The sequence below is a fragment of the Ciconia boyciana genome, chromosome 5 (assembly GCF_034638445.1).
Source record: "Ciconia boyciana chromosome 5, ASM3463844v1, whole genome shotgun sequence".
NCBI classification, from domain to species: Eukaryota; Metazoa; Chordata; class Aves; order Ciconiiformes; family Ciconiidae; genus Ciconia; species Ciconia boyciana.
Window position 1 is genome coordinate 78,108,531 of NC_132938.1, and position 23,691 is coordinate 78,132,221.

General features: G+C 39.0%; 1 protein-coding gene and 1 long non-coding RNA gene across 2 annotated transcripts in view; both read right to left on the reverse strand.

Moving 5' to 3' along the window:
* AFG2A (AFG2 AAA ATPase homolog A) overlaps positions 1 to 23,691 on the reverse strand; it is a 232,055-nt gene that overhangs the window by 164,494 nt on the left and 43,870 nt on the right. Inside the window, 3 exon segments of the mRNA XM_072862747.1 lie at positions 4,784 to 4,910; positions 18,452 to 18,531; positions 18,955 to 19,008. Coding sequence (XP_072718848.1) covers positions 4,784 to 4,910; positions 18,452 to 18,531; positions 18,955 to 19,008 — 261 coding nt within the window.
* Positions 12,379 to 15,617, reverse strand: LOC140651984 (uncharacterized). Its single transcript, XR_012042616.1, has 3 exons — positions 15,518 to 15,617; positions 14,791 to 14,930; positions 12,379 to 12,432 (listed from the first exon to the last, which is right to left on the reverse strand). It is a non-coding gene; the product is annotated as an uncharacterized lncRNA (long non-coding RNA).

The following is a 23,691-nucleotide window of genomic DNA, read 5'->3' on the forward strand; positions in this document are numbered from 1 at the left end:
TGCATCTGACTGCTAAATATGCTTGTAGCATCACCTGCTTTATAACAGCACATGTACATTTCCAGACAATAACGAATAAATATGCAAGATTCTTTCCTATTCCTTTTAACTTGTAAAACTGCAAACCTAAATATTTGAATTTCTTCCATAAGCCTTCAGAAAGACAGAACTTTGATGTTTTTAAAGAGGAAAGATTATTTACTTTTGCTGCAGGCAAGAAATTATAATTTCTTTACTGATTCTGCCAAATAGCTCTATCATGCATTTTTTATTTTCATCAAAACAAGCCACTTTAAATTAAGGTTGTCCCATAACTACACAGTAATCAACATTTTGAGGGTCAGATCAACTTGATGAACCTCTGTTTGACTTCTCTGCCCAAAAGACTCCTCCAAATCCAAATGAACCACGGGGGAAGGGAGTTTTATTCCCTTTCCTCATGCTTGGCAGTTGCTAGGAAAAATATAGGCTGCAGGTTTTTTTTTTACTTTGTTCACGTAAGCAGAACAGACAACTCAGTAGTATCCACGTGGTTCTTAAACCAAATAAACTGAATTCAAATCCACTGGTTAATACACTGAAGCCAACAGAGCTTATCTAAGGAACAGTAAAACTTGCAGGCAAAGGAAGAGAAGGTGGAAGAGGAAAAAAGTGAGGAGGAAGGGTAGGGAGCAGGAAGGTTTTAAAAAGCAAAATAATATGCAAAAGGAGGCAGCAAAAATCCTCTGCACTGGCACAATACGCAGAACACACCAACACACAGGATGCTTCGAAACTGGGAGCCAAGGCCTTCTGTACTAACAAAGCATTTGTAAAGATTCTGCTCTTCAGTATTCAACGTACCAGGATAGTTTCTGGTTTAAGCTACGCTGAAGCCCATGAATGCGGACAAAATCCAGACCATCATCAATCTAGAGACAATGGGCAACGTTGACAGCACAGCATCTCATTAATCTTCATTTGTCCTATCACATCCTGTCATTCTTATGCAAATAGCATATTTGAGGCTACATCTTTTCTGCACCCCACGATAAGGAGAAGTGAAGCTGTCAGGAGCACCAGGATGTCATCCTATACCACAGGCCATCACTTCACTCAGCGCCTCGTGTTTTACATCACAGCTAATGTGTTTGACATTCAAATTTGACCCAGCAGGAGGTAAAACTATCTGATGCCGCAGCAACATGCATCTTGCTTCCTGTGCTAAAACGTTCACCGAGGTCTCTGGGGATCTGACAGTCTCTCTTCCTTCGCAGTACCCTTGCTAATGGAGATTGAAACACTGCTTAAGAGGAAAAAAGATATCTGCATGGGCAGGTAATGATAGCAATTCACCCTTCTCACCCAAGAAATAAGCCCAAGTACTAAAAGGCTAGGAAAACAGGTTCCACTGAAGAAGAAAAAAAGGACACACAAATCCTTATGAGTTGGTCTAGGTTTTCTTCCACAGAAATCTGTCAGACTACACTGCAAAGCTTGTCCACATGTGTCTGAATAGAACATTTAATTTCAAGCTAATCAAGTTATACACAGTGTTCAAAATATTTTATGCGTGGTTTGTGGGGATGAGTGATCTCTCGTTAGGCCAACTGATACACGGGAAAATACAGGCAAGCTTTGAATCGTAAGCAGCTCCGTAAAGTTACTGCAAAATATTTTAGGTATGAAATATCACTCCTGAGTGGGTAAGTCACCAAAAACTCAAAGCATTTTTCCAATTATTGCTCATCAATTCTGCTTATAGAATGAACAATGTAAGGGAAGATTTTACTATTATTACTGACTCAGAGTGTTTTGCTTCTATATCGCTTTCAAAGAATGTTCAGAACATCTTGTTCCAGAATATTTCCCTTCCAAGAGAAATCACTTTCTGTATCATACATGGCTGAAAACAGTACATGCCGTTTTTTTCTTATAAAAAACAGAAACTAACCCAAAGTATTTCCAGCATTACTTGAATGGGATAGAGAGTAGCTAAGTGCTACAAACACAGGACACAACTTAAGGTTGGAATAATACTTCAATACAATCATGACATCTTAGAGAAATCACCTTATTAATAGACATTTATAACAAGTCAAAACAAGTTTAATGGTAAACATAACTTTGTAAAGTCTGACTCAAAATCTATTCACTACCCAAAAGCAACATACTGTAGTGTTTGCAGGGATGACAAAGTCTGCACTAGGCTCAAGGGAATACCCTTACAATTGATATTCCCATGTGCTGTTTTCAAATTAGAGAAGATTAATCATCACATATTTTCAGTTAAGCAGCCGCCATGTAAATGAAGATGCTGAATGGATTATTACCAATTTTGTAAGCATATAATATAAAACTTACAAAGCATGCGTTCCTCAAACATTTCCTGGTTTCAAAAGCTAAAAGATAGTCACAAAAAGTATACCAGACATGTTCCTAGTCCCTGGAAGTAGAGAACACAGACTGCCTTGTGCCTTTATACCATATGTAAAGTTGATGCATTAAAAATTACTGTATAGTCATCATACACCTATGAAAACTGGACACTCATTCATTGTAATACACAACTGATAACCGATATTAATCAATTAAAATATCTAATTGATTTAACAAGATGTTACCTTTTCAAAGGGATCACCAATTAAAAAGTAAACTAAAAGCCCATACCGAAAGATTTCCCATTAAGTGAAGTTCGCAATATGAAAGCTTTCTGGTGTCAGCCTTCTTTCTTCAGGGAAAAAAAAAAAAGTGCAACTCATGCACTGCAAATTTTGGATAGACCCAGGAGAAGATGGTGGCTTGGTATAGCCTGTCTGGTCTGGATGAAGCATGAATGTGATTCTCCAGTCCCTTTACATCACAGTTTAATCACCCCTTCCTCCAGATTGGTGAAATTTTGCTCTGCTATTCTGTAAGTGAATGCTTTCTACAAAATTACCAGAACTTTTTTTTTTTTCCATTATATCTTGGTAAAAACAGTTTTACATAAAAATTAAAATATCCTTTCATGGCTTCTTGCTAGTAAAATTCCTATAATCACACAGCTTGCTACGGGGGGGGGGGGGGGCACTGTCTCATGCAACTTTTTCCTTTTCTTTAGAGCCAAGACTATCAGCTTTACTTGGGGAAAGAATATGTAAGACGCATTGTCATCTAAACACAACTGTGCTGTTAGTTCTTAAAAGGTCACCACCCCCATAAAATTCAGATGCACAGATGTCGAATTTTTACCCACCATATTAAAATGACAACTTTCAGTCCCAGGCTAAGAGGTCTGGATTTGCATCAGTGATGCAGGTACAGTTGGCATATATCTAGTAACTTAGGTTCTATCTAAAAGTTCTCGGCATTGCAGGGTGGCACCCTTAACATGGTAGTACAGTCCCAATATTGCCAATATTTCAAATAAAAAGTAAAATATAAGAAAACAGCATTCACTGTAGGCCCAAGAAAAATCCAGCAAAAGGGAGAACAACAGAGAACTGAATTCCCAGGTGGTGATGGAGATAGCACAGCACAATGTTGAACTGACTCAGAAGGAAATTTCCTTTCTGTTCCACAAACAGAATTTTTTCAAATTCAGCTTAGTCTGACCCCAAAGAATAGTCAAAGAAAACTGAAATCAATTTGACAAAAGTGGAATCTTGAAAATTTTCAATTTTGCACAAGCATATTTTTCACTGATGAGTTTTATCATCTTGTACCGAAAACTCCTTGCCAGCTCTACTCTGCCGTGGCAGGCACATAGATAGTGTATTAAGCAAGCTCTATGTAAGCCTTCATCAGGACACCATCAGCTGTGTGGCTTCCTTCACTTCAAACGGGAAGAGGCTCTGTTCTGGAGCCAAAATACAAGTGTTTTTCTCAAGACTTCATGTGTATATGAACCTTACTTTAAAAGTGTGCGCTTCATATGTATTTTATGTCTGAATGCTCCAAGACAAACAGAAGAGACTATTCCAGAAACAGCTTAAAATCGGAGAATTTGTTAACATTAAAAATATTTAAGAAACTTCTAAGAAACCCTAGAAAAGATCAGGAAAAATAAATTTCATTAGCTTGTCATCAAATTCATGAATGTTGTGAAGGTGAAAAGTTGTGGAATAAAGAACCTTACCAACATTACAAAATTTATCTTAAAGGAAATCACTTCAGACTGATCCGTCTATTGCACTTAGCTGTGAGAAGACACAGCAGGGTAGACAGTTTTAAAGTGGATTTTCTAGAGGGCTGCTGGGTTGGTTTTGTGTTCAGAGGTTTTCTGCAGTAAGTGTTACAACCCTCCCGTTTTTACAAACTTGAAATGTTCTTGTCACTCCAGCAGAGCTGCTGCAGGATCTAAGGAGAAATTGCACTGTTTACAGTTGGAAACCGTATTGCTGGCAGCAGACTAATGGCACCGAGGAGATATTTAATCTTTTGAAAGGAAGTAACTAATGAAACCAACAAACTCCAGCAAACTGCTGCATAAACAAACACAACAGAAGCAAAAACCACAGAAGTTGTTTGACAGAAATGTTGTTGCACAAGTTCAATGAGCTTGATTTAAGGAAAATTTCTTCTAGGAAACAGATACTTAAAGCTATCACAAAACATTTTGTTTCTGTTTAAAATTCTGTAGAGGGAAAAAAAAGCAAGGGACATAATCCTTTCCTTTGCCTTGTCTTCATTTTCAGACTTCTACTCTTAATCAATCATTAGATTGATTAGACAACAGTTTGGAGAGTAAAAGAGCATGGAATTATACCAAAATCTGGTCTTCTCAAGAGAAAAGGATATACGACGGTGTATCTGTTCGTACCTTGTCTATCATGTCCGGTCTGTTGGTAGCTGCCAAAATTGTCACGTCCTTCAGCTGTTCTATCCCATCCATTTCCGTTAACAACTGAGCCAAGACACGGTCTGCTACATTTCCAGCACCTGAAGAGCTGATTTAAAAAAAAAAAAAAAAAGGTCACAGCATTACCTTTTCCTTCCTAGAAAACTGGAGAAAGGAAAGAATGTACTGTTCTTTTCAATGTACAGATATCCATCTTTTTATCCTAATTCTTTCTCATTTTTGTTTTCGCCTTCAATCCCTGAAACAGTACCAGTCATATGAAGTGAGTAAAAGCAAATTGGAGAATTAGTCCTTCAAAAGATTTCTTGGTATTCAGTAAAGCAACTGAGTTTTTTTTACTTACTACCCTGCTATGTAGGTTGTAAAGCATTTAACACAATGTGGATGTCTGGAATAAACATTTTTAAGATAATTTAATTCATGCAGCTTCTTTACTAGTCAGACAAAATTTCATTTTTAGCACCATCCAAGTGAGTGCTTACACCACCCTATGTAGTATAAAAAGTTAGGCAGTTATGTATTTTGCAGAGTTGCTCTACATTTTTATGTTCTCCCCATCAAATGAGAATAAATTGAGTGTTGATCAACTGCCTCATAATAGCATTGTCAGTCCTTTAACTCAGCTGATTTTCCAGATACCAGGAAAAAACACCAAGACTGAGAAATGGAAAACTCCAGTTTTGAAATCACCAATATGTGAAAAACCTAAACAGACAAGGCATAAACTGTTCTAAGCATTTATTTTTTTAGTTTGGAATTAACTCTGGTAACCTTGAAGTTTATGGAAAATTTGCACAAATTGCTTAACTATATGTAACAAAAAGCATTATAGAAATAAACTCTTATTTTCATTAAAGCTTTAATATTTTAAAAAGAATAACCAAATGATGTACCACCTTCTTCCTAAACAATTCTTTGACACATAAATATGTGTGCACATACATATATATGTGTGTGTGCATATATTCACACACGTAACAAAGAATGCAGAAAAGGAAGACATTCCATAAATCAAATCAAGAGACCAAGCACATATGTTGTGATAAATAATACATCTCTTGAACAGCTGTCTTCTTTACAACATCCTTCTAATTCTGCATAAACAGGCTTTATTTCTGCAACATTATAAAACATAGGTGACTGCACACCATAGAATTTTTTATTTTTGAAAGAATACTAGACATAGGAGATGCTAGGACCATACCCAGATAACTGTATACACTCATACGTTGGCAGATGCACTACACGAATGATGTATATGTGTTCCTTGTAATACCCAGCTGTATATAAATCTGGGGGGGGCCGGGGCAAACGCAGGCAGCAGCTCATCCCAAAAGTTCCCTCTGCTGAACAGCGGCAGGGAAGCTGAAGCAGGCTGGGGACTGCCAGATAGAGCCAAAAATGCGGGTTTTATACTCCTTTGCCAGGAACCAGGAGCCCTGCTCTTGGCACACGCCAAAAGCCTCGATGTTTTCGACACAGCCTTCCCTTGCAGACAGCACGCACACACCTACATCTTCCTTCACCAACGGGACTGCTCTTCCAGGGCTATTCCCCCCTCTGCTGCACACGGGAGGGCTTCATTTCTCCACCCTTAAACAAGCCCTTTTTAAAAAATTAAATCCCTCCAATTCTTCTGGATCCCTCTAACTTCATACTAAGAAGCGAAAAGAAGTCTGATACTTAAAATGAGGCCGGGTTTCTTCCTGCAACGTACATTTTTCTACTGTTACCCCAAATCTACATAGGATTAAGATAACTTTTTAATCTCAAATTTTTTGAAAGTCCTTTTCCAAAAGTACTCTTAAATGTTTATACAGATATACAGGCACCTACACACACAAACGCAGTACAATTATCCTGCCGAACACTAGTTTCCAAAAAGAAATACTAGATTTTAAAATATAAGTGCTCCAATTATTTCCAACAGGTAGAGAATACACACATATATTTGCATAGTTATTACACACGTATATTGCTGCAGCACTGCCATCCACCACCAGCACGCCTGCAGCCATAGTGCGTCCTAAATGTCCCAGAGCCAAGGCAACAGTAGTGATTCCATCGCTGCTGTACAGATCTCCTCCACATAAATTCTCTAACTTTCCTATTCTACAACTGGTTCGGTATTCTTCCAGTGCAAAACAGTTAACTTATCAGACCTAGTCTGGAAAGTATCTTTGAGGAGCTATAATAAATGTTGGCTAACAGAATATTTAGGTTGCTAAGAAATATTAAAGAAGGGACTTGGGTTAGCTAGTCGTCAGCTTTTCGGTTTGCTGCAGCCACGTTAGAAATTCCCAAGTGATATTAGAGCATTTCTAACGTACCCATGGGTCACAGTCCCATTGACTTATAGAAGGCTGAACATGATAAAACACTTCAGGTGTTGGACAAGGATAGTAAATGCTTTCCGAAGGACACAGAGCTTAAAGGAAATTAAAATCAACTTTGTAACATAAGCTAGTCTCAGTAGGGATTCAGGCCTCCCATCTTGCGTAAGTTTCCCATTTACTCGACTTTATACCCAATAGACTGCACACAAGAAAAAACTACGCAAAGGAAAAAAATAATGGCAAGACTGGGACCAAAATGTTAACATTATATGAGATTTGAAGCTAGAAGACTTTGGGGGAGATGCTAAACTTTTTTAAAAGAAACAAAGAAGAAATATTTGGTTTTTAAGAGAGGTGACTAGAACGGATATTACATCTTTCCCCAATATAAACATTTCTCTTACAAGCTTCAGACTGGGAAAAAAAAAATAAAGAAGTGTTTATTCTAAGGAGAACCCCCACTGTTACAGGGGAATGTACATTGCAAAGACTTTCATACAATTAGGGCATAATCAGAAAACTGCAGTTAAGCAATCACTGATGGCATAATACCTCTCAAACAATGAAGGGGGATACCAGTGCATTATTAGGGGCTTCATTATTATCTGTTCAAAGTGGAGCAAAAAAATTTTAAAACCACACACACAAAAACTATTGATAATAAAACCAGTATCAAATGAAGAGGTGTCCAGAACCTACGACACCAGGAATTTCCAATTTCATTGCTTTTATTTACATAGTTCACTAAGCTGTCATATGATGCACCATTTTTAGCACAGAGTCTACAGCAAATTAGCTTTTGGCTTAACAGGATGCCCTATAAAAATCACAGGCAGGCACAGGTTTACAGTGAAAGATCTCTTTACCAGCTGCTCAGAGCTGCATCAGAGCCGCACAACACACTCCGAGAGCTCTAGCGCTGCCTAAACTGTTAATCTGAAGGGTGACACCCAAGTATGCGTTTTTCCATTTTCCCATGATTTCCCAGCAAGGGTTTCAAATTAACACAGGCAACGTTCATTAAGGCTGCCCGGACTTTTGACGCAAACGGCAGCCAGAGAAACAAATTATGATTAACCCTCCAGTCCCACGGAGGCACTGCCAAAACCAACTTCCAGCCAAAGGGCTGTCTTTGCCCCCCCCCCCTCCGCACGTTGATGTCATCATCACAACTGCATGGAAATAGTCCTCAAAAGGCACGTCCTGGTACAAACTAATTTCCTGTCAACACGCCGCCTGCAAATCCAGGCAGGCAGAATTAAGCCCCTCACATAATCCACGCAGGGCCATGTGTGCATGGGTGCGCGTATGCAAGAGCTGTGCCCTAACGAGAAATACCTTGAACTTCAAAATAAAAAAATGTGTGAGCAAAGAGGAGTCTGGCTGCTCCATAAGGGTCTGAGAATTTCAAGTAATCTGTTGTGTTGCCCTAATTTAATACATCAGTCTGTAAACTATGTGTTATTTTAATCTCTTTGCCAACCCCTCTTTCTTTAAAATCCTCAATGAAGGAGTTTTAAAGGCAAAAAATGTCTTTGTTTACTAGTTTATTGCATTAGTTAGAGCCAAGTATCCTCCCCTATGTGATATTTCAGCTAATCCTGCAAGTGTCCCACCAGTCTCAGACCAACCATGCATGTGATCCTGCACAGGCACTTCACTTGACCATCAGAGAAGCTTCCCGAGTGGCAAAAGCCTGTCAGGTAAGACTATCTGCGGGTTAAAGCAGATTACTGAAGGTGAATATGGAAAACAAAACCCGTTCTTGGCCTTTTATTTAGCTAAAGGCACTTCCAATACACATTTTGGCAGAATAAAACATACATTCTACAGTGTACCAAAGCTTCACAATTAATCTGAATGAGTTTGAGCCTTGTCTGATGGAACTGACGACTGTGAGCCCCAGCTCCTAATTCATTATAGCAGGTGAGGGCTCTCCATAGCACTTTTTCTTTTTCATATCTCCTTTGGCCTTATCCAATGACTGTTCTAACCAGCTGGATTCAGACCTCAGTGGGCACTGACATTTCCCCTCGAACATGTTAAGCCACTCCCATACTTCTTCCTGGGGATATAAAAGCAACTGTAGCCTGATTCTATCACTGCATCAAGGAGTACATACAGTTCACTAGCTTATATAGTTCTTCAAGCCAAGGAGATTTTGTTTCTGGACATAACCAGATGTATGAAATCACCAGATTTAAATCTGTTACCCTTCTTGCTATAGGCATTTTATTGACAGCAACTGACTTCTTGTTTTATACAGTTTTACTTATTTAACTTCCTCCCCCCCCCCAATCTAACAGATTTTTTAATATTTGAAAACTAAAACCAGTCTGGGAATGCAGTCATTACAGTTTGACCTCATGATGAAATTTGGTAAGCAACACCACAGTGAGCTAATGCAAATGTACACTTGCATCATCTGACAACCCAGAACACTTCCAAAGCCAATGGAATGATGTTTTTTCAGAACACCAGATGTCACTTCCATTGGAAAATGCATTTCAGTCTCAAACACCATTTAAATCCTGTAAAGGAGAACCAGTGACTCTCCATCCCACCACTGACTTCAATGGCATTGAAGCCTGTCTGAATACCTTAGTTTCAGAATTAGGACCTTTATTTAGTTATGCTGCTAAGCTGTAGACGTGGAAATGCAGGAAATATTCACACAATAACATTTTGAACACTCAAATTCACAGCAACTGTGAAGCTACAAAACCAGAAGGAAGTCTGGGAGGGCCCCTCTCCTGAAAAGCCCCATTTCTGCACAGATGACCCTACCTCAGGCAGATCCGTGAGGTCGAAGAGGCAGACCTCAGGAGAAGTATCCAGGATAAATTACTGCAGAGGGATTAATCTCCACGCAGCTGAAATCTATAACGCAGGTTTTGTGAGAAGGGAGTACAGCCCACCTTCTTTTCCAAAATGTCATATCGGGCAAGATTTACATAGAGATAAAAGCTGTCTATTATTTTTTTCCCCCTAACAAAAGAATTGCAATCATAATCAAAATCTACGGGTTTTTAAAAATACTTGTGGATGTGGTATCATCTCAAATAATTCTTTCACTGGAACCTCTGGAAATAATTTCATATCAAAACAAATGTAAAACTCATTGACAGGACAAAATGGTTGGTATCAAAAAATTAATATAGGTTGAAATAGACCTTTCTGGCAGGACTCTCCACTTCTGCACAAACTACCAAGGTAAAAGGTTCCTGAAATACCAAAACCCCCTGCCAGCACACTCCCACGTGAGAGTTGCCTCGCTCTCACAGTCTGAAGGATTTTTATTGAGTCTGACATTTCTGTCAGGGCTTTGCAGGGGTAACCTGTCAGCAAGGAGCACCTGCCAAGTCCGTCTTTTCAGTCCAACTGCCGTGATCGTAATTAACTGTCACACTGTTTTATTTCCTTCCCTCACAAACTCTGGTGAAATATAGCTTTGGCGGTTCAAGGTTTTCCACAGCATTAGGAAAAAAAAAAAAAAATCTACTCCAATAGCATTACCAGAAAAATATTAATTGCAGCATCTTCCCAGATATCAAATTTCACTCAAAAATTCTATCAGTGGGGCATTTTGTCCAGCAGAATGGACATTGCCATGCCAGTTAGAAAAAGTAAGCTTTTCCACACAGGTATACCCTGCTGAAATACTAATTCAGTCAGAATATTCTTATAACTAAAGATAGCAGAGCGGGCCCTTATATTAGCTTTGAACTTTGTTTCCCTTGAATGCTACTGGGACTTCAAAACCCAAACTTTACTAAATAGGTTTACAGAGACATGCATGTTTACATAAGCAGCACAATATCACTATTTTTTCCCCTATAGTTTTCCCTCTCCCCCTCAAAATCATAACATCTTTTACATCACGCACTTACTTTTGCTTACAAGCACGGTTCCTGTTTCGAGCTGCAAAACGGTCATCCACAATTACTAGTCAATTCCTCTATGTACAAGCACTCACAACAAAAGAGGTACTTCATAAAACAAAATAGCATAGCAAGCATACCTAGGCCTAAGCGATCATTATTAAAACAGAGCCACATTCAATTCTGGCACATGTATGGTACAACTTCAATGCATACTATTAATTCACACCACTACAGATACTACAGGCTTGGATGTTATTAAAAAGTCTAGGAGAGATGTACAGAATGCAAATCTTTGTATGTTATCAGTTAAATATTTTGGCTATTCATTAAAAAAATAAAACCCCAACCCTCTTCAGCACTAAGATAAGAAACATTACCCATAGCAGGGAATTTTCCTGCCTGTGTCATCAGAAAAACTCTGAAAGAAGATAATACTAAACCCTTCCTTCCATCAGGACCCTACAATTAGATGCGGTCGTATTCTGTACGCACCTGTATCAGCTATTACCCACTATATTGTTTCACATCTTCCCTGTTTCCTCAAGAGCAAAATTCAAGTACTACAGAATGGAAATCTCCAGAGGAAACCTGGGAAAGTCTGGGAAATTCAGAGACCGGGTAGAACATTTAGCTTTATGGTCACCTCCAGGCCAAAACGGTGTTTTGCCAACTGTCGATTTGTCGATTAAGTGTGGTTCATGTCATTTGGTTTTTAAGGCATTAGAAAAGCACAGAAAAATAAAAGAACTCCTAGTACTCCTTGAGTGTCCTCCAACTTCTAAGCAAGCTTCCTAAAAAGAGAAGATGAGCTTTGTGAAAACAGGAAACGGTGCTCAGCTGTCAGCAGGTGACTTTGAAACAAATGGCCTATAACCCGCTGCAGAAACATCCTAATTATCCTCCACAGTCACGCAACCAGCCTCTTCCATTTGCCTAAATTTCTTATTATTGCACCTTCCAGAAGTTAGTAAAGTAGGCCCAGAAAAATGAAATGCAATGAAAGGAGAGAAAAGGAGGAAAGGAGCCAGTGTGAGATGGGTTTGGAATCAACAGGCTTTCTTCCACAGGGCTTTCCCCAAGTACATCTCCAAATCCTTAAGTACCTAGGTGGTGATCTATCGTCCATTTCCATCTGCCTGCAACTAATTCCAGACGCACATCCTTGAAAGATGGATGTTAGACCTTGCTTTCATCTGGCCCTGGCACCATCCAGCTGAAACAGGAAGGATGCTAACATCAAGAGTTCTCCTATTCTGTTCACACTGACGTTGCCTTAAAAAAAAAAACAAAACCAAACAAACAAACAAAAAAAACTCAAACACACACCTGATGCACAGTACATTTCCCATTTCCTTTCTTTCTGTTTTCCTCAGCACTTCTCTGCGCATTCCTGGAAGTTAATCAAGTTGAAAACTGTAATCCATCATTCATGTCTAACGGGGAAGCAAGTACAGTTTAAGTTGGAAGTATTACAGACCTAGAAGTAACTAACTAGACTGGATTTCATTTCATTATAACAATATTTAAGTATAAGAGGTTCACTTTCATCTGGAATAAGTTTCATTTATAAGTTTTAATTACAATTATGTGCCCCTTGTATTTCATTTTTAAAAAAAATTAAAAAAAATTAAAAAATAATTTAAAAAAGACCTTCAATCATTATAGTCCTAACCCCGCAGGCAGTTGTAGCCTGCTTGGGCCCATTTAGTGTGGGTAAGCTGACCTTTTTCCATAGCCAACACCATACCGGGAATTGAAGTGGTCATCACGTACACCCACTTCTGATCCCTCTAATCCTGGTATCTGTTTCAACTGGGCCTGTAGCAGGAATCCAGACAGAGGCTCAAAATTCATGTCTTTGGCTGAAGCATCTTGCTGCAGTTCAACTTTGCCACAGCACTCCCAAGCACTGCAGAACAGGCTTACCTACATTACCAGACTTGATTAGTCCCTCTAAACCCTGTACGTTTATCCATGCACTTGAATGACTCCAAGAAAAGGGTTTACGGATCCAGTCCTGCTTCCACTGATGCCAATGAAAGTCTCTACTGACTTCAGATGTCCGAATTATAATACAGGCTGGCAAAGTTACAAATTATTGGGTTTTTTAAACAAAAAGGAATGAACACAGATTTAAGATACATTGTGATAAAGGATTCTTGCTAGACAAGAAGCATTAACGAGTTTGTTTTAAAATTAAAGGGACTGCAGACATTTATCGTCTATACACATAACCTATGGGTAATACTATTTGCTAAAATTGCTATTCCAAAGCAAATTACAAGCTTTACTGTATGATTAAATAATTTCAGAACTTTTACTTTTTCACCACTCCTTACTAGGCCTAAAATAGAAAGCTGGCACTGGACATGCAGCTTTTTTCCCAGACAATATTTCTATTTGGATACCAAATTCCAAAACTTTAAAGAATTCAGACAGCAGTCACAAAAGTTTTGAATGCCTCAACTCTCTATCACATCCAAACACAGCTCAGATATTGCAGAGAAACAGCTGATGTTCCCCAATTCAGGGACAACCAACATAAGCCAGAACGCAAAGCTCCTTGCCTGAGCCAGCTGCTAGAATCAGGTCCCTCACAACACAAGTACGGCACAGGGAAATTCCATTTCTTCCGTGTAGTCTTTGGTTACTTTCTTTTGCCTTTACATGAGTAATATTAGGGTGCCAATACCTCCTCCAGCTCTACTACTGCTAATTCACCCCATGCAAGGTGGTTTTCTGCTGAGAACCTCTATCCTACCTAATGCCGCTTTGCTCTGTCCCTGCAGGGTCCAGCCCGTAGGTTTCATTGTTAGGATGCAATACACTGATCTCCTCCATGACAAGAGGCTGCTGATTACACCAGGGAATTTGCATAGGTACAAAAATGTGATGGTATGTTCAAGTGTACTGTGTAATATGTGCTAAAGCGCACAGTATAAATATGTGCTAAAATATTCCAGAAAGACAGACAGCTTGGTTTAAAAACAGAAGATTTATCACAGTCCCTGTGAAAAGCAAAGGTGGCACAGTACAGAAGAGAAGCTGCTGTTCTTCACAGCTTCATTTAGAAGCCTGAAGGCCTCAAAAGTTAAGACTGCAAATACTTTAATACCTAAAGTGAAAACAGTATGCCTTTCAGAGGTTCTGAGCATTTCAAATTGTGGCTTAGGAATGTATCTATCCTTCCCCCCAGCATACAGGATAACACATACCTCCCCGGAAAAGGATCATCATATTGTAGTTTCAGGGGATTGTACCAAAGTCCCTTCACTTTGTCACTTTTACCCTCCCTCTGAAAAGGTTAGCATTACTCATCTACCAACTTGTTTTGGCCTCCACAAGTCAAACGCAAGGTACTGATTTTGTCCCTTGTCTTTCTTTTTTTTCCCCTTTGAAAATGGAATTTATCAGTGTCTTTCACATCAGTCTACAACATTTCCCATCTTACATTACAAAGATTTCCAGTTAAAAGGGGAAAACGCTTTGCTTCTGAAAAACAAGAAAAGGAACAAATATGTCTCTTGCCCAAAAATCCTAAAAATCCTACTTATATAAACAATGTCCCACTTCCAAAGCACAGAGATTTCTTAAGTTCAGCAAACAGACTGTCTGTGCTGCATTTACACAGAGCCATGTTCATTCATCACTTTCAAGTCTAATTACCAAGCCATTTCCCTCTTGGCAACCTCTAATGGCCAGAAGAATTAGGTTTTACATGGTCAGGATACCAAGGGATAACAAATACCCATAACTCTTTGCAGCTGTGCAATTTGTAAAGCCTCTCAAGCTTTGTCCAGGCAAGGGATTACTGCAAGGCAAACTTTCCTCCTCATGCGCTGCTGTATCTGGACCAGTCCTGTGAGTCTTGCTTCAGCGCAGTCTCTCCTACAAAAAGTCATAACAACATCTTTCAAAAGTAAGGAGAAAGAAAAAGAAGTCGTAACCTGCTTGTGGAAGCAAACGCTAATTAGAACCACAGAGCGGTGGAAAAGGCTCCGTGCATCACGTAGTTGACCTCCCCCACTGCACGACTGCTCCTCACTGCACGTTAATCCATGAAGCGTCAGTTTTGTTTTAAAGATGTCAAGTGGTAGGTTGCTGGAGCTTCTCCCATATGACTAACTCACAGAGAGAATTCTCTACCAAAAGCCCTTCTGATTTGCAGAAGTTTTTCCTGTCTCAAAACTCTTCCTATCATTTTTCCTACTCAAAACTCATCATGACACCTCTAACTTTCTACTATCTTTTCTTCTGCAGGTTTATCATCTGTTCTTTAGAATCAGTTACAGTCAATGCCTTCCTTTTTCTTTATAGTCAGTCCATTCAGCCCCTAATTTTTTATTTTCCGTTCTCTCTAAACTTCCTTTAACATCTCAACATAAACCAGACAGAGAAGGAACAATCTTCCAAGAGTGCTGCTAGAAGTGCACTGTAACAGAACAAAATGCAGAAATGAACACAGCTCAAGTTACCTTTATCTGTCTTCACTACCACATTGGAAACTCAAGTCCACTCAGAATCACCATCTCATCTTCTTGCACCAAGGATCTCCAGACTTCTCCTTACAACTGCTCCTTACACTGCATCTATTATTCTTCAGAGGCGCAGGGTTATATTTTTGTAAATTCTCTTTGAGGCTGGTATGTATCCAGCCCACATTTTTAATTATTTGATTAACAGATATTAGTTTGTTGCCTACATGCAAAATTGGGAGGGGGGTGTGGACAGACAAGAAGAAAAACCCACGAGCTTATTTCCTATAGATAAAACATATGGAACTTCTAAGCCAGCTGGACAAGAAATAATCTTTTCAGAAATAATACATTTTGACACTGAACAATGTCAATTAGTATAATTTTTGCTGATTTCAAAGTATTATTTCTTGTAACTAATAAATGCACACAAATACATTTTGTAAAACAAAACTGCTACATGAGACAGTTACATTAGGTAGAGTGTTAGATGTATTACAATTATGGAGTTATGGCTTGGGAATGTATAATAAATAAAATACTGTGGCATATCTGAATGCAGCTACAGTGTTTGCCACGGAGTAATGGCTTGTGCGGTGACAGAGCCTCCACTACATGATGCAGAGGAGACATTATATTAAATGGTGAAAACAAGAAAATTCCTTAGCTTTCTTGATCTACCTGTATTATAATTAACTACAAAGTCTGTTAGTTTGTATGTGCCTGCTGATGAGAAGGGATTGTTTAGTGATCCCTACAGAAGGTTGGGAGCAAAACAGTTGTGTTTTAAACCCACAAGCTTTAGTCCAATCTAAACAAGTAATAATGGGTTAATGAATACTTGGCAAAGTGCTTTGAAGAGCAAAAGCATTAAGTTACAATTACTCAGTGTTATTTCACATCTATATTTCAGATCTGAACTATGCATAAAACTACTCTCGCAACATAACAGTTTGGGCTTCTCTGTACCTCTGGATGTGTCCTGTTAGGGTCAGGAGATCCAGGAGACCCACCTGGGAGATTTGGGATGCAGCACATTCTGCACAAACCCCACAGAACCCTAACGAGGATTTAGACTGAGAGGAAAAACTTTTACAAAGCTGTATCACAGAGTGTTTTTCACTGCCAAGGCAGAGAAAACTAATTCAACCAACGGAGGGAATAGGGAGACAATATAAACAGGTGTTTCCTTGAAAACTTCAGTATGGTTAGTAATAGTACAGGAAATGGATCTCCAGAGGCCACAAATCGTTAGCATCTCTAATGCATTTGCAAATTCCTACTGTGCAAAGTCAGCCTGTAAAAAAAGGCCATTTCTAATAAGTGCCTTGTCTGGTTTCCTACACCATTTAATTTCAGATGAATTTTATGAGAACTCTGCTACATATTTTACCTCCCATCTGGTTCAGATTTGACAACGAAATATTTGTGTGTCCCACCCTGTTCTTTTTAAAGCTCCAAAACCAGATGTCTCCAGCACAACACGACTGCAGCAGGTCACACCACATTCTTCAGCAAGCTCTGCCAGGCCTACTACCCCCCACAGACAGTTCCAGGTAAGGTAAAATTGGGTTGTTTACTCCCTAAAAGAATAAAGCTGACAAACAAACAAACTCAACACCTCTAGGGCACTGTGTGAAAAGGCTGATTAAAATGTATTATGGCTTATTCTTCCAAAAGGTTTTATCTTGATGAAGTGGTGTTTCTGAAAGCTAAACACATTTAAGAACTGCAGCAGGGGGAGATATTCCCACCCCCACATTGGCTTGATTCCAGCACACGTTTTTGCAACTTCTCTATTGTGATAAGCAGGCAGGTGTTTCAGTGCGTACCACAGGGTGACTAGCATTTCTAGGAAGTTTACAAATTTCTTAGTTACATACATTGCATATGAGAAGGACGCTGATGAAGACGCCGTCTATCAGATTTTGCATTTTCAACAGAAAATGTGTTCATTTCTTAGCCATTTCACAGGGCAGCTCTATGCTGCACGTGATGCCACCTCCTATAACATAAGCAATTCATTTCTGTCACTGAAATGTCAGAATGACACCTTTTATCCTTTCCTGCAGATACAAATGCCCCTTTTGCAATACAAAGGAATCTGTATGGATGTTGAGGTAGCTTCTTTTCCAGAAAAATGATGAAGTTGTGATGCACCTTCAAACTGGACAAATACTTTCTACATGCACATATTTGATAGTTTTTCATGCAGAACAAAACAGAAAAAAAGTACTTGCTCACAACAAGTAGTAGTATTTTATAAGAAGGTATCCCCCAAGACAGACCACTTCCAGAGCCTGTCAAATCTTAAATGCTATAGTAGCAACTAAAACCTGCTATAATCCTCCTTCAGACAAGAGCTAAACATCTCTCTGAATCATCACGAAGCAGGATATTAAAAAAAACATTGTTAGCTGCTTGCACAATAATCCCTTTTTAACGTCACACATGAAAGGACATAAGTGTTCCCAAACCTTTTCATGAAGTTTTTCCCAGTCTGGCAAAATGTTTAAATGTAAGTATAAATTTAGGCATATGAGTAGTCTCCTTGGAAATTTCAGTGTTATATAGCATATGATCATATTGTTTGCTTGATGGAGACACTATATTAGGCCAGTGCAACAACCCTGGGAAAAGAAAGGAGTTAGTTACTGGAAATAAATGCAAGCTAAAACCACAGAAAAGAGCCACAGGGCATGAGAACCAGTAGAATCATTCCTGCTAATGAGATGAGAAAGGAGGAACTCCACCAGCTTACCTGTTTATGCCAAGTTAAATATGCTTGAGCAGAAGTCACAAATGCTATCCTTCTGCATGTGGAATGAATATATTTAATAAAATAATTCTAGAAAGGTAATACACTTGTGATTGCACAATATAAGAGCAATTTATCAGAAAATAACATCTGATTTTTGTAACAGGATTACTTACTTTCCCCTTTCAACTGCCAAGGCATCTATTTCATCAAAGAAAATAATTGAAGGAGACACTGCTCTGGCTTTCCTAAAGATCTAGAAAAACAACAATGAAACACTCAGTTTTAAGGGATGGAAAATTCTTACACAACGTTATCACCCCCTGCACACCTCAAAAGCTACAGAGCGTCACTGAACAGACATAAGCCTTTTTTTTTTAAAAAAGTTTTTTTTTTAAAAAACAAAACACCCAGACCTTTTAGAAGTTATTCATGATACTGCGCAATGCAGGCTTATAGTGAGAGCTGCTACTGGATCCCAAATTTGACATGCATCACTAGGCCGATGCAGGACAAAGTTAAACAACACAAAATATCCCTTCTGCTTTTTTTCTTTTATTTTCTAAACTTAAACCAGGAGGTTTTTTGGAAAGTTTAAAGGTAACCTTATAAGCAGAGAAGAATTTGAAGGCCAAGAAAGCTTAACATATAACATTATGTATAGCTTGCCCTTTCTCACCTCTCTCACTGCTCGTTCAGACTCACCAACATATTTATTCATCAGCTCAGGTCCCTGCAAAATTAAAAAAAAAAAAAGAAGTTTAAAAAACACATTACATTTACATACAAAATGACTGAGACAATCTGCCAGTGCTACATTACTGATGCTCTGTTACAAGGAATTTTGATAATTCATCACTTGCAAGTCTTATTTGTGCATTTTTAGACTTACCTTCTACCTGTACCAAGTCTTCCTCCATTTGTTACAGCACTGTGCATGCATGTACCTATGCATGTAGGTTAGTCCTCTCATCATAATACTTCCCTAGTACCTTCATGAGAAATGGAATTAACCAAAAAAATAAACACTTTGGGGTTCTTAAAAAGCTGTTGGCTCAACAACAGCAACAAGGAGGCTGCAAATCAGCCAAAAAGATGAATTACAGGAAAGCATTTACTTGCGCTCTCAACATGCATCCTGTCCAGCCAAGCACCAAAACAGTGACTTAAACCAACGTTTAACAGCGCTTCTTTGAACTTGACAGTTTGCAGGTCCAGAAGGAAGAAGCTGCCATAGCAGCACACCTGAAACCCATCCACAAGGCCCTCCATCCCCAGCAAGAAAGCTGTTCAGTGTCTTAGCTCATTTGCATTCCTTCTTCTCTGTGCTGAGACTGCCAAGCACGATTATTAGTGCCAGCTGCTGCGGTGCCTGTTTATACTCACAGCCCTGTCCACTAGGAACACACCAGAGACCACAGGGTCAATGTTCAAGTCTTGAACAAGTACTTACAATTATAAAAAATAAAACAATGGAGAAATCTCAGAGTATTTTCTGTTCTGCTATATCCTGTAGGATAGGCTGCTTGAATAATGTTTCCTAATGGGACTAAGATTCTCGTGGGATTGGTAATGACTCCTTGACTTCAGCCTGGTTTGCATCAACACTGACCTGCAGCCACAACCAATGATGATTATCTGCTGCCCTGAATGAAAAGAGCCAGTGGCTTCAATCTATTTTCCAGAGAACAGGTGTCCTCATAATTTCACCAGCAGAAACGACATCCTTCTTCACAGTCAGAAAACTGAACAACTTTCCTATGCTTCACAGCTGCAAGTACCTTCAGGTAATGCTCGGCTCAGAGTAGTAAGGCAGCTTTAAACAGCGGGTATGTTAGAATTAAGAATGTGTGGCAGACGCACATTTATACATTGGCAGCGACAGAGCTTCTGTTACAAACCCTCTTTGAATGGAACCATCTGGACTTTGTGCCCAGATCGGTAGAATACAGATTCATTACTCTAAAAATGCAGCACACTGTTTTTTGCAGTCTCCCCTTTCCACACTCATTTTCACTCTTGCAATAACAGTTAATGCACTGACTTTATCTTGACACTGGCACCATTGGAAAATACCTGCGCATATGTATGGGAAAAAACATGTACTCTAAAAAGAAAAGCACAAGTTATCCGATATCAGCAAAGCATCCAGGCTATGCCGCTATTTTTACTTATTTATTTTCAAAGAGTTATCCATTATCCAAAGGACCAGGTGAGATACTGCAGTAGCCAGACCTAGTGTACCACACAGGTAAAAGCAATTGTGTAAGGATTGGAAGAAGAGCATTGCATGGCTTGCTCATAGGAAACGTAAATGATACAATTAGCATTGCTTCCTTTCATCAACATCCACCCTTAAAGCAACTGCTGCAGCAGCTAAAGTGTCACCTGCAGGCTTTCGACGACTTCAAAATTTGAGTCTGTTGGATACTTGCGTGGAAACAGAATTACTCATCAACATAATTGATGAAGAACGTAGGAAAGAAAGAGAGAAGGAAAAAACAAGGTAAGAGAGAAACACAAAGCCTTTTCCTACTATTCACTGTGGACACCGAACATGAGGAGCATGCAGCAGTTTGGGCAGAACAGGCTGGCGGCTCAAAAAGACAGCATCCAGCTGCTCCGGGCCCTTGCCATTCATCACATTCAGTGCAGATGAGGAATCCGATAGCATGGGCCTAACAAATCCTTAAGGAACGAGAGCACAATCTTCTCTTCTGTCTAGCTTTCTGTTAAACTGAGCTGGTACACTGAGAAACCTCTGCAGGTTCTACACACAATTACAGATTTCTTTTACTAACTTTTTCCTGGAGCCTGTGGACCTTCTCTTTCATGCCCTTATTCTCATAAGTAATCTTCTTTCACAACAGTATTCTCATGGAAACCAACATCATATACATCAGTGCCAATAGTGTACTCCTCTAGTATGACACAACATCAAATAGCCTGACATTTTCTTTTCTTTGTCTGAGCAAAAAAATACTTAAAACCAAAACTACTCTCTTTGAGCTTTAAGGTACAATATAATTTCAGATGCTTGGAGTTTTATTTTTAATTAAGCATTAAAATATGATCAAGGCAACATCAAAGCAATAAATACCGTTTAAAATGTTTCCAAAGAGAATTATTTTGAATGCATGGTTTTTCTGTGAGCTTTGACATGACGTTTTTCTCCATTTTTCTTTTCATTAAGCAGCAACTCCAGGTGAAAGACCACTATGTATTAATGACCTGTGCCTCTTCATGGAGAATTTCTATGAAAATTGATTTGAAGGTCTCCCAGTTCACCACTCATGAGCAATACCAAAACTGCCGTTCAGAACCATGTTTTTTATTGCAAGCAGCTTGGAACTCTTTATACATGGCAATAAAGGAAAAGACTCCAAAGTAAGAGAAAGCACACACAGAAGAGGAGAAATTGGTATACATTTCATCTCATGCAAACACTTAAAACCACAACACAAAAACTAGAAATGTTCAAAGAAGCTGGATGTAGAAACTGAATTGGGTTAGCTCTGGTCCCACCCGAGCTGAACCTTTGCCTTACTCTGTCTCCAAATGGGCTGTTCTTTAGCTGAGACTGATGGGAGTTCTTTCAAAAGATAGATCTGCATGACAAGCAGTCTACAGGCCACCACAAAGTCACCTGCTGACAGCTGACAGTTTCCAATTTTCACAAAGCTCACCTTCTCTTTTTAGGAAGTTTGCTTTGAAGTTGGAGGCCACTCAAGAAATACCAGGGGTGGGGGGGTTGTTATTATTTTTTCAATGCTTTTCTAATGCTTTAAAAATCAAATGACATGGGCCTGACTTAGTCAGCAAGTCAACATTTGTTGAAACATCATTTTTGGCCCAGAGGTGAGCACAATAATTCCTTTAAAAGCTGTTTACAGCTGTTGATATACAAGAGGTGCTAGTAACAAATGGTCCAGTTTAATGATGCATAGCTCTGTTCTCTTCTGCAACAAGCCATCTTCTATATGAAGGGACGTGAAGAAATAAAACCTGTTCCTTCTGGTCATTTGCACAGTGACTCCAAAACCAGCAAAGGATTTGGAGCACGAAATTGGCAGAAGTAGTTGTAGCTTAGCCATGCACATAAGCATACCATTTGTGAGCTACAATCCAGCCTAATAGTATAAAATCTGCCAATTCAGGCCCACTGTAAACTGCTGAGTTTCGTTTATTCAGCCTCAAAGTAGAGATAGTTCCCAGGTATGCTCTGTTTAAAGACTATCCCATCCTTGTTTACAAGATACTTTCCCCTTGTATCATGAAACCTTCCACTTGTTTATGGTCTGGATTGGGTGTTGCTTGTTATTATTTTTTTTTAAATGAAAAAGGAAGAAAAAAAGAAAATTCCTTACCTTTAAAATATGATGAGTATAAGCTCTTGAAAGATTAACTGCACAAAAGATAAAGCTCCTGTATACGGGCTGCAACATGAGATAAGCTTGTGTACACATGGTTATGACAGAAGTCCTCAAAGTGTTTTTAAACTGCAAGAGGAACATCTGGTATCCCCAAGTTAAAGAGTATCAGTGATTTTCCTAAGCAGTGCTTAAACCACTTGCAGATTTTTTCACCTGAAAATACTGGGGTAGCAACTTTCAACTGATAGGAAATTTAGTCGGTAACTTCCCTCTATAAATAATTTTGTTACTATTTTGACAATCGGGTAAAGTTATGCACTTATGCTTGTTGAGCCAGATGGACACGGCTCCAGATTTCTCCAGCACACAGTTGTATCTACTCTCTTCAAAAATACTGCCATAACCTCACATGCAGGTTCTGGGCTCTAACACAGACACACTAACCTATGTTAGCCATAGAGTACCATTCATATTTTTTAAAAATACAATTAATTAGAGAATTTTTATCACATCCTACAGATTATTACTCTACAATAGATAATGCACAACTTCTTTGCCATGTTCAAAGTAGAAATTATCAAACAGACATTAAAATATCACAATATTTAATTTCAAATTAAGTATCTAGAAACTGAGCTCTGTACTGTGAATCTCAAAAAGAAAAAAAAAAAAAGAAAAAAAAAGACAAGGGGTGCCAAAATTAGGTTTCAACTGTTCACAATGTGTACCTAGGGCAACATTCATTGCCCACACTCACACATCTGCATCAGAGTTAGACATCCACACTAATCAATTTGGACAGACAGGCGTCTACCTCGCAGATGCAATGCGCCTCACTCTGATGTGCTAATTTCTCATCAGACTGCAAGGAGGAGCATAGGCAGCCAGCTCAGAGGAGCCAAGCTTGATCCCACCCCTACCAGTACACCTGTCATGGAGATAAAACCAGCATTTTGGCTCTCCCCCCCCCCCTTTTCTTGTTTTTTTTAATTCTTTCCAGTTCCATGACAATGCAGCTGAGATGATCTACTATAGCAACATTA